The 12,257-nt window shown below is 31.4% G+C and overlaps 1 protein-coding gene across 1 annotated transcript; it reads left to right on the top strand.

The window, feature by feature from the left end:
- Positions 1-6,412: 6,412 nt before the first annotated feature.
- On the top strand, positions 6,413-11,721 carry LOC127706625 (uncharacterized). Its single transcript, XM_052211282.1, has 6 exons — positions 6,413-6,482; positions 7,249-7,291; positions 8,490-8,653; positions 9,419-9,589; positions 10,270-10,528; positions 11,475-11,721. Exons 1-6 carry the CDS (start codon positions 6,413-6,415, stop codon positions 11,719-11,721), a joined length of 954 nt encoding a protein of 317 aa, XP_052067242.1.
- The last annotated feature ends 536 nt before the right edge of the window (positions 11,722-12,257 follow it).

Below are 12,257 nucleotides of genomic sequence, written 5' to 3'. Positions count from 1 at the left end.
GTGGATTTATCATTAAAGGTGCAATAGAAAAATTCATCTTTGAAGTGCCATTCTCCAATTATATTTGGGGTAAGAACAATAAGACATAGTTTGGGATTTTTTGCCTATGTATATACTCATTATATGTTCAGTTTATTTAGAAAAATGCTCATTCCTTGATTAAAACATAAACATCTTAACATTAATTTTCATAAATCTTTTTTTATCTTTTATACAATAGGAATTCAACTTTCGATTCATCATGCTATATTGTTTATTATGTTTTGTTTTATCTAATAATTTCAATGAATTATCTATATTCCTTTACTTTTGCTATAATTTTTAAGTAGTCACTTAGAAATAATGTTCTTAACTTTTCTGTGATTTCCCTCTGGTTTACTTAACCTGAACCTACCTTTAATTTCAGGAGATATAAGAGAAGAAAGACTTCAGGAGGTTATCAGGATAATGTGAGTGATAATTAATTTACCCCTGATCAAAGATAGGGGCTATACCGGTTTAATGCTGTCCTTCAATATATCTGTCAATCAGTCAGTGAATTTTTTTTAATTTTTTTTCGGGAACTTCAATTGGGAGCTTTGTGAAAATTGGAAACAGACTTCATGTGAGCGTGCTATACTGTGTCGTGCATTTTCACGTTCATCGGAGATCAATTTCCTTATTACCGAAGACTCACAGATAATTTGTAATGTATGAATTTTTGGACGAATTTTTCTCAGGAACTTTTAATCAGAGCTTCTTGAAATTGTTTACCAAGCTTTAACTGAGGATTTTACACTATGTGATGCATTTTTATGTCCACCACTTACTGAATTCTTGTTTATCAAATTAGTATTGTGGGGTAATTATTGAGCAGTAGCTGGCAATTTACCTTGTTTTTCCTTCCTTTTGATAATTTGTAAAACCACATTTGAATAGTATCTATATCTAAAGAAGAATGAGTCAGTCTGCATATTATTTTTTATGTAAATCTAACAGATACATATACAGACATGCAGTTGGAATTTTAATCAATCATTTTGGTAGTGCTTATAAGTATTGAAAGGCAAAATTAAACATTGATATATTAAAGGCATTCCAATAGAAAACTGTATCTTATCTTTTTTACCAATGTGAGTGTGTTTAAATGTAGAGAGTTTTTCTATGCAGCTCGCAAAGAGAAGCACAGTTCGAGATAACTGTTGTATCATACTCGAACATCCTTTAAAGTTGTGCTGAGCCGGGTTGAAGTGACGTATAGAAAAGTGTAATTTTCCATTTTTTCGTATCTATAAGTTGTGTTAAGTGATATTCGTCGGACAATGTGGCATAATTCAGATTTATATTAGTAAAAACTGTATGTGTCATACTACTATGGTTCTGCTTCTCTTCGTTGCAGGTACCCAACACAAAAATAATGTAACAAACAAAAATTGGATGCCTTTTAAGATATTTAAAATCTTTGTAAAGGGACAGAATGATACATTTTGAATAGTGGTAATGGTTTTTTTAAGCAGAATGCTATTTATTTAAAAAAAATTTCTATTCCTTTTTGTACATTTATATACTTATAAAAACAAAGAGATGTTGTATGATTGCCAATGAGACAACTATCCACCAAAGTCCAAGTGAAGTGGATGTATGCAATTTTAGTTGGAATACCAATATATTAGTAAGATATAACGTTTACTGCGATATCTTAATTTTATAGAAGGTTTTCATCAATAAGGAAAATGTGACAGGGTGAATATTGTAGAAATTGTATTTTAAATTTGTGCAAGCAAGATTTTACAACATTATGTTTTTGAATCCGGTATTATTGTCGGGTTTCTTAATAAGCAATACAAAATTTCGAATTGAAAGTATCTGACTAGAGAGGTTTATGCTGCTTAACATGCTCATATTTTTTTTTTATTTCACTTTTCAGATACAAGATTGAACTACTTTCTGATCAAAGCCTGATCATTTTAGATTTACAATTCAGCATATGTTTAGAACCAGATGTGTGTCATCCAGTTGTTGATGTATTTAAATCTCAGCTATTACCTATACCGCTGTGTGGAATGAACATGGATTTCCATTCAGGAAGTGAGTACATGCATGTATATTCATTCTGTATGTGCCTGTCCCAAGTCAGGAGCCTGCAATTGAGTGGTTGTATTTTGTTGCTGTATATCATAGATTTTGTTTAGTTTATTGTTTTGTAAATAAATCAAGGCCGTTAGTTTTCTCGTTTGAATGTCATTTCTAGGCCTTTTATATCTTCCTATGCGATTTGGGTTTTGCTAATTGTTGAAGGTCGTACGGTGACCTACAGTTGTTAATTTCTATGTCATTTGGTCTTTGGTGGAGAGTTGTCTCATTGACAATTATACCATTTTCTTAATTTTATATTAAAAAGAAATGATAGTTATTTATGTTTAATTTGATTATACATTGATATAGTTTTCAGCTTGTTTGACAAATTGACTACAGGAAACGGAATTTTCAAAAACGGATACTCACTCAATTTATCTGCAGCATTTTGTTTTATCAAAGATATAATAAAAACCCGGTTTGAAAGGAGGGGTATACTGTGTCCGTGTGTCTGTCTCATGAAATTTCTCTCACATTGTTTTCAGGAACAACTATTCAAAAGTTCCAGAAATTCAGTATCAGGCTTAATGTATTATTGTGTGATAAGTTTTCAGATAAATCGATCATCAACTTTCTGTTTACTGAACACCTGCATATTTTATCACATAATGGCCATGTTGTCATCAGGCTTCATGTGAACATGCTATAAAATTGTGATGCAGTTTTATATTCATTACGCATTAACTTCATGTTTACCGTTGACTTACTAATTCTTACACATAATGTCAATGCATGACATTTTCATCATTTTTTTTCAAGTCAGATATTTTGTCAGAGTAGCCTTAAATTTGGTATCACTATTTTAGATGAGCATGCTTGTTTTCATGGGATAAATCTTAAAAATATGAAAAAAAATAAAAAACAATAAAAGTGTGTCATTGCAAATCTCCTATTTATAGAAAGTATAACTTTTTAATCCCCTACTCACAGAGAGGGTTTGTATACTGCAATAATCTTGTCCATTCATTGATCCATAATTCTGTTACATTTTTTCTGAACTTCTGTATTTAAAAATGATAGATATTATACCCCTGCTCCAAAGGAGGAGAGTATACTGTTTGCCTCTGTCTGTCCGTCCGTCTGTTCTATGAAATTTTTGTCGAATTTATCTCAGAAACTGCAAATAAGAGCTGCCTGAAATTTATTACATGACTGTATGTCAACATGATATACTGTGTGAATTCGAATTTTTTTTTAGAGAACTACAAATCAGAGCTTCTAGAAAGTTGTTCAGCATGCTTTACCGTGTGATGCGGTATCAGTTTCATCCTTCATCAACTTCATGTTTACCGAATACTTATATACTATATACTCTAAACACAACAGCCATGTATGAAAATTTAGTAACATTTTCACGGGAACTACTAATCAACGCTTGTTGTGATTTGTTATATGGCTTCATGATAACATGCTTTACCGTGTGAAGCGGTATCAATTTCATCTTTCATCAACGTCTTGTCGAATATTTGTATATTATACTAACAGATACAGGCCAATAAAATAATTTGTCGTCATATTTTTCTAGGAAACTGCAAATAAGACCTTCCTAATATTTGATAACAAACTTCATGTGAACATGTTCTCGTCAATTCTATGTTTGAATTTAATGGACTTCTATATCAACAATGTCTTGGTGCTGCTATTTGGGGCTTGCTGTTCCCCGGAATGTTGTAATATTTTAATGTACAAAATCATGAAAGAAATTCTTTCTAAATTTCAAAAGAGAAATAATATATTTTATTATGTCAGATACATGGACGACGGTTTTATAATTTACCACGGAAACAAGCAAGAGTTGATCGATTTTTTTGAAATGGCTAAAAGCCACAACAAGTTCCTAAAATTCACATATGACATTTTAAATGCTGAAACCACATTTTTAGATGTTCACTTATTCAAAGGGAGAAGATTTCTCAATGAAAACATATTGGATTTAAAATATTAAGAAGCAGATGTGGTATGAGTGCCAATGAGACAACTCTCCATCCAAGTCACAATGTGTAAAAAGTAAACAATTATAGGTAAAAGTACGGCCTTCAACACTGAGCCTTGGCTCACACCGAACAGCAAGCTATAAAGGGCCCCAAAATGACTAGTGTAAAACAATTCAAATAGGAAAACCAAAGGTCTAATCTATATAAAAAAGGAGAAACGAGAAACACTTTTGAACCACACCAACAAACGACAACCACTGAACAACAGGCTCCTAACTTAGGACAGGTGTATACAAATGCAGTGGGTTTAAACGTTTTAATAGGCGCCAACCATCAACCTAAACTGAAACAGTAGTGTGACATTACAACATAAAAAGACACACTATAAAATATCAATAGTGAAAATACATATAAACAAAAACAAGTAAACATACACTGAACGAATAAGTTTGATCTATGACATAATATAAATACAATATCAATAAAAAAAGATGCAGAACAATATCAAAAAGACAACTTTAGCCTGGGACAAAATGGCGTTAAATAAAATAACGTACACAGGTAAATTTAAATATAATTATTTTGTTGTTAGGAGTACGGAAACATTTGAAGCCCACCAATTCATTTTTATACCTAAATCGGAACAGTTGTCACATTAAACGTGTGTTTTCCGGTTTTATCAAGGGTGAGGTAATACGATACATCAGAAACACAAATAATATAGATGATTTACAACAAATTCTTTCATAATTCAAATTGAACTCGATCAACAGAGAGTATAAGGAGAGAGAGATTAATTTCTGTATAAATGAGGCAACAACAAGAGAGAGAAAATCTCTACTGAGAAAAATTCTGAAAGACAAAAAAAGGAAATTCCTTTAGTTCGGTCAACAAAATATAATCCATGCATACGAAAACAGAGAAAATACATCATCAAACATTGGCATATTTTACAGAAAGACGTGATTTGCAATAATATTTCCATAGAGAAACCAACTATAGCATATAAAAAGGCACAAAAATTTAGCAAATATGCTAACATCAACTAAAATAAAAAAAATTAAGAAACATATGACAATCCATGATGATGGCGGGCCTATATTTAAAACCCATTATAGAATCTATAAAAATGCCGCCGAAACACTAGATTAATGTAGGATTGATACAAACTATCTTATAGATCTATCCATTCAGTTCAAGTATTTTACTAGAACATATTAATGCCCTCATGAATGAAGTATTTTCATTTAACAATTTATTAAAATATAGGATGACATGAATTACATAAGGATGTTGGAATTCGTTGATGTCGGGTTTCATTTGAATTGAAACTATTCCTGTACATGATTTTTCCATGATGTTTTCTTAAATAAAAGCGTCAGCATGTATTTGTACCTTTGAACCAAGATAAATGAGATAAAATTGTTCTCTCACTTGTTTATGAATCATGTACTTACATGATGCCTAAAATGCCACATGACGGTAAATTGTTCTAGAACAGTATCACCCATTGTGCTTTGTTACTGTTTTAAAAGGAATTGTATGATGTAGAATCTAAAGACTTATAAACAAATACTTTATTCAGGTTAATATATTAAATAATGGCCCCCATGAAATATTGTCCTCCGGACAAAACTTTATAGAAAATATTGTCCGCAGACATTATTTTATAATGAAATTGTGTCCTACTTCATCATGGAAGAGTGTCCTTCTCTATAAAATTTTGTCCTGTTCTTCGTTTCCTGGCAATATTTATTGTGAATTTCTGTCCATGACAATATTTCCTAATCAAAGTATGTCTTTCTTCATGATATTGTGAGAGTGTATCTGGAATCTTGTTCTTGGATAGTATGACTTTGTGTAACAGTGAAATGCTGCGTAAAATAATTTTAATCTAAAGTAAACAATCATGAAGCATGCACGTTTTTATATTTATAACTAACTAAACATTTTTTGAAAGGTAAGTTATTTTATATATCAAACAATTCTAAATTGTCATGACACGCCATCAATAAAATATTGTCTCAATATACACAAAATGTAACTTTGGATAACCTCCCTTTAACGAGACCAAATTTCATTGATATCAATCTAAGAAATGTCACATGTAGACGAAGTTTCATATGAAATTTCGTCTTTCTCTGGACATTTTTGCGTAGATAGGGACAAAATATCATGATACGTCTTTGGGACAACATTTCAAGGGACAATATTTTGCTTAACAAATACACCAAGAAATTCAAAACTATTTTTCAGATGTTTCTTTGGTAAGTTGGATGAAAGATAAGGGATTAAAAATAGGACAGAGTTTGACAACTGCTTTAGGGAATGAATTACTTGACAGTTTTGGTCTGACAAATTATATGAATGATGAACAGTGTAATAGATTTGAGGGCATTTATGCTGGAGCTGTGAATGGATGGAACCACAAAGGTACATAAATTTTTAAGTGTTTCATAAATTACAACTAGATGATGATGCTATTTGAGATTTTGCAGCATTTTATTAAATGAAGTAGATTTTTGGGATTTTTGGATACATTAAGACCTTAAAGTGTTCATGTTTGTGTTTTAAAGCAGAATATATAAAACACTGTAATAAGTAAAGCGCGTTTTTATGGAAATTTGTTAAAAAAGAGGGATAATTATTATATTGTCATATTAAAAACAAACAAATAAAACACGAAGCTTTTACTATTTCAGATTGTCCAGTTAATATGACATTACCAAGAATTCATAGCAGTATAACTTGTCATGTATCAGAACTCTGCACTGGGATAACATGTTGTATAGAAGTTGGAAAAATAAAGAAAACATTTACTGCTGTTATTATACTGGATTATTGTCACATGCAGCTTAGTATTGGTATAGAGCGAAAAACATTTGAAATATCATTGCTTCGGTACAAATGGGGTAAGTATTACTAAAAGGAGTTCATAAAGACAGCAACTGAACAACACAAACAAATATTTAGGAAAGTGAAGAAAAAAAAGTCTCCAGTTACAGATCAGCCTCGACGCTGTAAGTCAAGTTCTAATTTGCTAATAAACTAGAAACGTTAGGATTTAATTAAGTAGACTCTACTAACGATCTGACTTTAACAACAATTTCTCTAGAACATTGAGGTTTAAAATTCTGTAACATTTGACAGTGTTTAAATGCATTTCAGTGATTATCTTTTCAATTAATTTGTTTTTCAGGACAAAAAGAAAGTTTAACGGTGATGAATGTTATTCGATTAGAGTAAGTTTTATTTCATATGTTTATATAAGTACTGTATTTTGTGTCTTTTACATACACATGGTATTTTTAGCTCACCGGGGCCCGAAGTCGTCGTCTGTCGTCGTAAACTATTTCAAAAATCTTCTCCTCTGAAACTACTGGGCCAAATACCTTCAAACTTTAACTAAATGTTCCTTAGGGTATCTAGTTTATAAATTGTATCCGAAGTTTTGATCCATCGACAAACATGGCCGCCATGGCTAAAAATAGAACATAGGGGTCAAATGCAGTTTTTTGCTTATATCTCAAAAACTAAAGCTTTTAGAGCAAATCTGACATGGGGTCAAATTGTTCAATTGGTCAAAATCTATCAGCCCTGAAATTTTCAGACGAATCGAACAACTCATTGTTGGGTTGCTGCCACTAAATTGGTAGTTTTAAGGAAATTTTGCAGTTTTTTGTTATTATCTTGAATATTATTATAGATAGATATAAACTGTAAACAGCAAAAATGTTCAGCAAAGTAAGATCTACAAAAAGGTTTTTATATGACCAAAATGGTCAATTGACCCCTTTAGGAGTTATTGCCTTTTAAGGACAATTTTACACAAGTTGTTTTATGTTTTTTTAACTTTAAAAATCTTCTCAAATGAATCTAGTATAAATTTTGTACTTCATTTCCTTGTACGTCAAGAAACATAGACACTATGGCTAAAATGGAACATATGGGTAAAAAGCAAAAATAATCATTGATGAAAGATTTAAGCAAAAAAAATAACAGGTGAGCGATTCAGGCTCTTGAGAGCCTCTTGTTTTATTTGAATACATCAAGGAGATTTTTACTGTCCTATAATATTGAGTGTTTCCTTTTTATATAATTTGACATTAGTCCAAATCTTGTTTATGGATAGTGTTTAAAGCAAATGCCTTGCCTACTCTACACACTAGAAGCCAGCATAGTTCAAACTAAATTCAAAAGAAATATATAGCATGCCCAGTAATTCCCTTTTGCAAAAAATAGTATTTATTACTTCAAGCAATCATTGACAGGAAAAATATGTACCTATACTACGTGAGTTAGTCATTTTATAATATATTTTTACATACCTTAAACATTTGGTGTTGTACTTTTAGTGAGAACTGTACTAGTAGAAGTATGTTTGCTTCAAAAATGTGTTTATTTATTAATGGCTATCTTTCAAATCTATATAAAAAACAGGTTTTCTGTTTATGATTTGGCTGGTGAGAACATGTTCCTGTTGAATTTGAACATCAGTGTTTGTTTAGAAGTTGAAGGATCTTGTTTGATACACATACCTATCTTCAAAAACACTAAACTTCCGAAGTACCAGTGTAATTGGTCTAAAAACTTAAATTCAAAAGGTAAGTAATATAATTTTGAATCGAACGTTTTTGCTTTCAGTTAGGTTAGTATCATAGAATAGTTCTTGAATTGGTTTTTGGCATTATGACAGTTCCAAAAATAGATTTAATTTTTCAATGCATTTTTTACAATTTTGTTATTGTATGATAGAAGTTTGTAATTAGTTATATTTTGGAAAGTTTGAATTCAATAATGACAAATTAATTTGTACTCAAGTGGATTTTGATTTTTGATTTTGGTGTTTAACGCTACTTTTAAGCACCGCTTTTGGGCTATTTCGTGGCGGCCATTTTTTATTGGTGGAGGAAGCCGGAGTGCCCAGAGAAACCACCGACCTTCGATAGGAAAACTGACAATCCTAGTCAATTAAGATTGGAGTCGAGTGCACCCGCACGAGCGGGGTTCGAACTCACAACCTCAGTGTTAACTGGCTAGTGATTAGAGTAGTAACTACTTAGACCACTCGGCCACCGAGGCCCCTACTCAAGTGGAATCACTAACAGTAAGTCAATGATACTTAGTAGTTAGCTATATAAGTTTTGGCTCATCTCATATACCGAGGTTATTTTGTCCTCTCCTCAGTCATAGTCTATTGGTTCTGACATTTTTCTGTAGTTAAAATTTTGCAATTTATAAGTTTTGCTGTATACTGTCGACATTATACAGATGAAACATATCTTTGTGTCAACAGTTTATTTTCCGGATAACATTTGGTCCATGCATAAATAAAGCTTTGATATTTAATAACATAGTTTTTTATTCAGGATTTTCCTTGGAGAAGTTTAAATTGGAGAATGATATTTTTGGTACAGTTAAGGGTGTTGTTTCAACAAGATTGCTGGAAGAATTAGGAATAGCTAAGTATTTAAAAGAAGAACAGTGTAATCGACTTACTAGTCCATTTTCATTGGCAAATTCAAATGGATGGAATGATGGTAAGAATTATGAAGGACTTCTCATGACCAGTAAAATTGCTACTTAACTTGTATTCATCTTGTCACTTCCGATTCCAGTGTATAAAACTTGTATGAACATGATGAAATGTGCGGGGAACACCAATGAGACGGACACATGGGTGACAGGGAAATAAACATACGGTCACGTTTGAACAGACAAAAAAACCTTGAAAAGTGGGGCGCCTGTTTGGTTGTGCAAGATGTATAATTACGCAGCCTATTGGTCAGAATGGAAACATTCAATTCGATGCTTCATGTTCAAAGTGCAAAAAGTGCCACAATTTTTCAGGTAATGAATCCTTGCAATAACTCGTTGAGGGGTTCGCAGGTGACCTGTTGAAAGGTTAAATTTCTGTTCCTATCTAATATATTTATCGTTTTCCGGTGGTATTCCAAATAGTTCCTTTCCGTTATTCCGTTCGACCCCCAAAGCAGATAGAACCTACCAATTGAGAAGCTGTGATTCTCAATGAATCTACGGAGATTGTTCATGAACTCAACTAGTTTATTAATGAAAAATTGAGTTATTGTTACACATTTAGTTGTTGGGGTAATTGTCTTTCATAGGGGTAACTTAGTATATAAAACTTAGTGGAGAAAAATAAATGCTATTTTTCTTTTACTTCCTAATATTGCTCATATATATATTTCATTTTTAGAATGTAAACGTTTGCAGCGGAATACTTTACCAAAACTAAAAGGACCAATCAGTTGTTACCTGACTGAATCGTGTACTCACGTAGAGTGTTGTATATTTGTTACTCAGATAAATAGAACTGTATCCCTGTTTCTAGACATAAATGCATGCAATTACCAGATGTCTGTTGGAATTGAGACACTTATTTTTCGTAAATCCTTACTACATTATGAATTTGGAAAGACAGATATGTTTAGAATGGGCAATGTTGTTGGATTAAAGTAAGTGATTTGTGCGGCTAAAACTGATCAAATATACATGAGATTACAACAATCTGCAATGTGAAGCACTTTTACTACAATCAAAAATATAGTGAAAACGAATTTATGGTGGAAACCCTTTATTTTTAGTTTTAACTACTTTAATACTTTATTTTAAACTTGATTTCTCTTTATGTATTGTGTTTTGTTGCCATCCTTTACCATGTTTACTGAGATATAATATCTAATCAACATTAGAAAATTTGCATTTGAAACTAACACAATTTAATCACATTAAAAAGATCCTCATAAAACTCTGATTAATGATAACGTAATATCTTAATTAAAGATTTAAAAATAGTAAACTGAATGGAAAACTTTACGATTGGTTCAGGTTATTGCTTGTAAAATATTTCTCAATTACTCAGCTATATATATGAATTATTAAATTGATTTGCAAAAAAAAAAAAAACATTCTTATGACTTTGACTTCCATTGGAACTTATGTTTTAGAAAAAATAGATAATAATCAAACGTTGAATGATGTCACCTTTATCATACACCACGGAACAAAATACGTTAGGACTTATTATGTAGATGTGCATGTAGGAAGTTTTGATTCAATTTTTTTTCTAGGAGTTATGCTCCTTTGAACTTAGAATTCTGGCCTAAATATACTACTGCAGCACTTTGTCATTGAAACTCCTCTGAAACTATGCAACATGATTTCATTAAACTTTGTACATTATATGGACATACTATGAAGATGTGCATACCAAAAAGAAATTTTTATCAGTTGACTTTTGTAGGAGTTATTAGTCTTTGAACTTTGGAATCGGGTGAGATTTTATTTAACTAGTGACAATGTGGGGGCGTGGGGTATGTGAGTGTGGTCACAAAGGCAATTTTAACTTATTTATCATTTTTAATCTGGTAATACAAACATTTCATTTTTCACTTCTTTCAGATATAATATAGAGGATTTGAAAGGGGAGCACATGTTTTTATTGAATATGGATTTAAGTGTATGTTTTGAAACAGAAGGATCTTGCGTTTTAAAGCTGCCATTATTTAGAGAAGCGTTGCTTCCAAAGCCAGTTTGTGATCTTGACCAGGGATTTCCAAAACTTGGTAAAACACTGAAATTACATGTATTAGCCATAAAGAATTTATGGAAAAACTTTGTAACCCCTCTTTTGACAGAACAAGTATAGGCATACGTTTAATTGATAAAAAGGGCAATTTTGAATAATGTATAAATCCACATTTTTTCTGTTTAACAAATTTTTATATAGAGCATAAAAATAGTTTCCCTGTTACCTATATGTAATAAATTCCGGAGAAGCATACCAATGGATGTGCATGAAATTTATACTCTATAGCAATTTACTTATGTAAAAAAAATGCAAAAAATCAAACTTCGAAATTTAAAGCAGCAGAATAGGACATCTGAATTATAAATGAAAACAAGAAGACTCCACATGTCTGCAGTATTTGCATTATTTGATAATATTTATATTTTCCAGATTTTTCGTTGCAAAAGTTTAGTCAAAATTTTGGAAAGAGCAAATTGTCGTTGCCACAGTTTGCAGTAGATATTTTCTTGGAGCAGTTGGGAATAACTCAGTTTTTGGAATCAGATTCTTGCAATAGAAAAATATCTCCATATTTTCCAGAAGAGAATGGCTGGAACAATGGTAAATTCTTTCTAATATTCGACCTTATCTTCTATGCTTTTATTTGACATTAT

Source organism: Mytilus californianus, unplaced genomic scaffold (genome assembly GCF_021869535.1).
Source record: "Mytilus californianus isolate M0D057914Y unplaced genomic scaffold, xbMytCali1.0.p SCAF_6, whole genome shotgun sequence".
In the NCBI taxonomy this organism is placed as follows: domain Eukaryota; kingdom Metazoa; phylum Mollusca; class Bivalvia; order Mytilida; family Mytilidae; genus Mytilus; species Mytilus californianus.
Note: the sequence above shows the minus strand (reverse complement) of the source record. Positions and strands in the feature narration are given on the sequence as shown.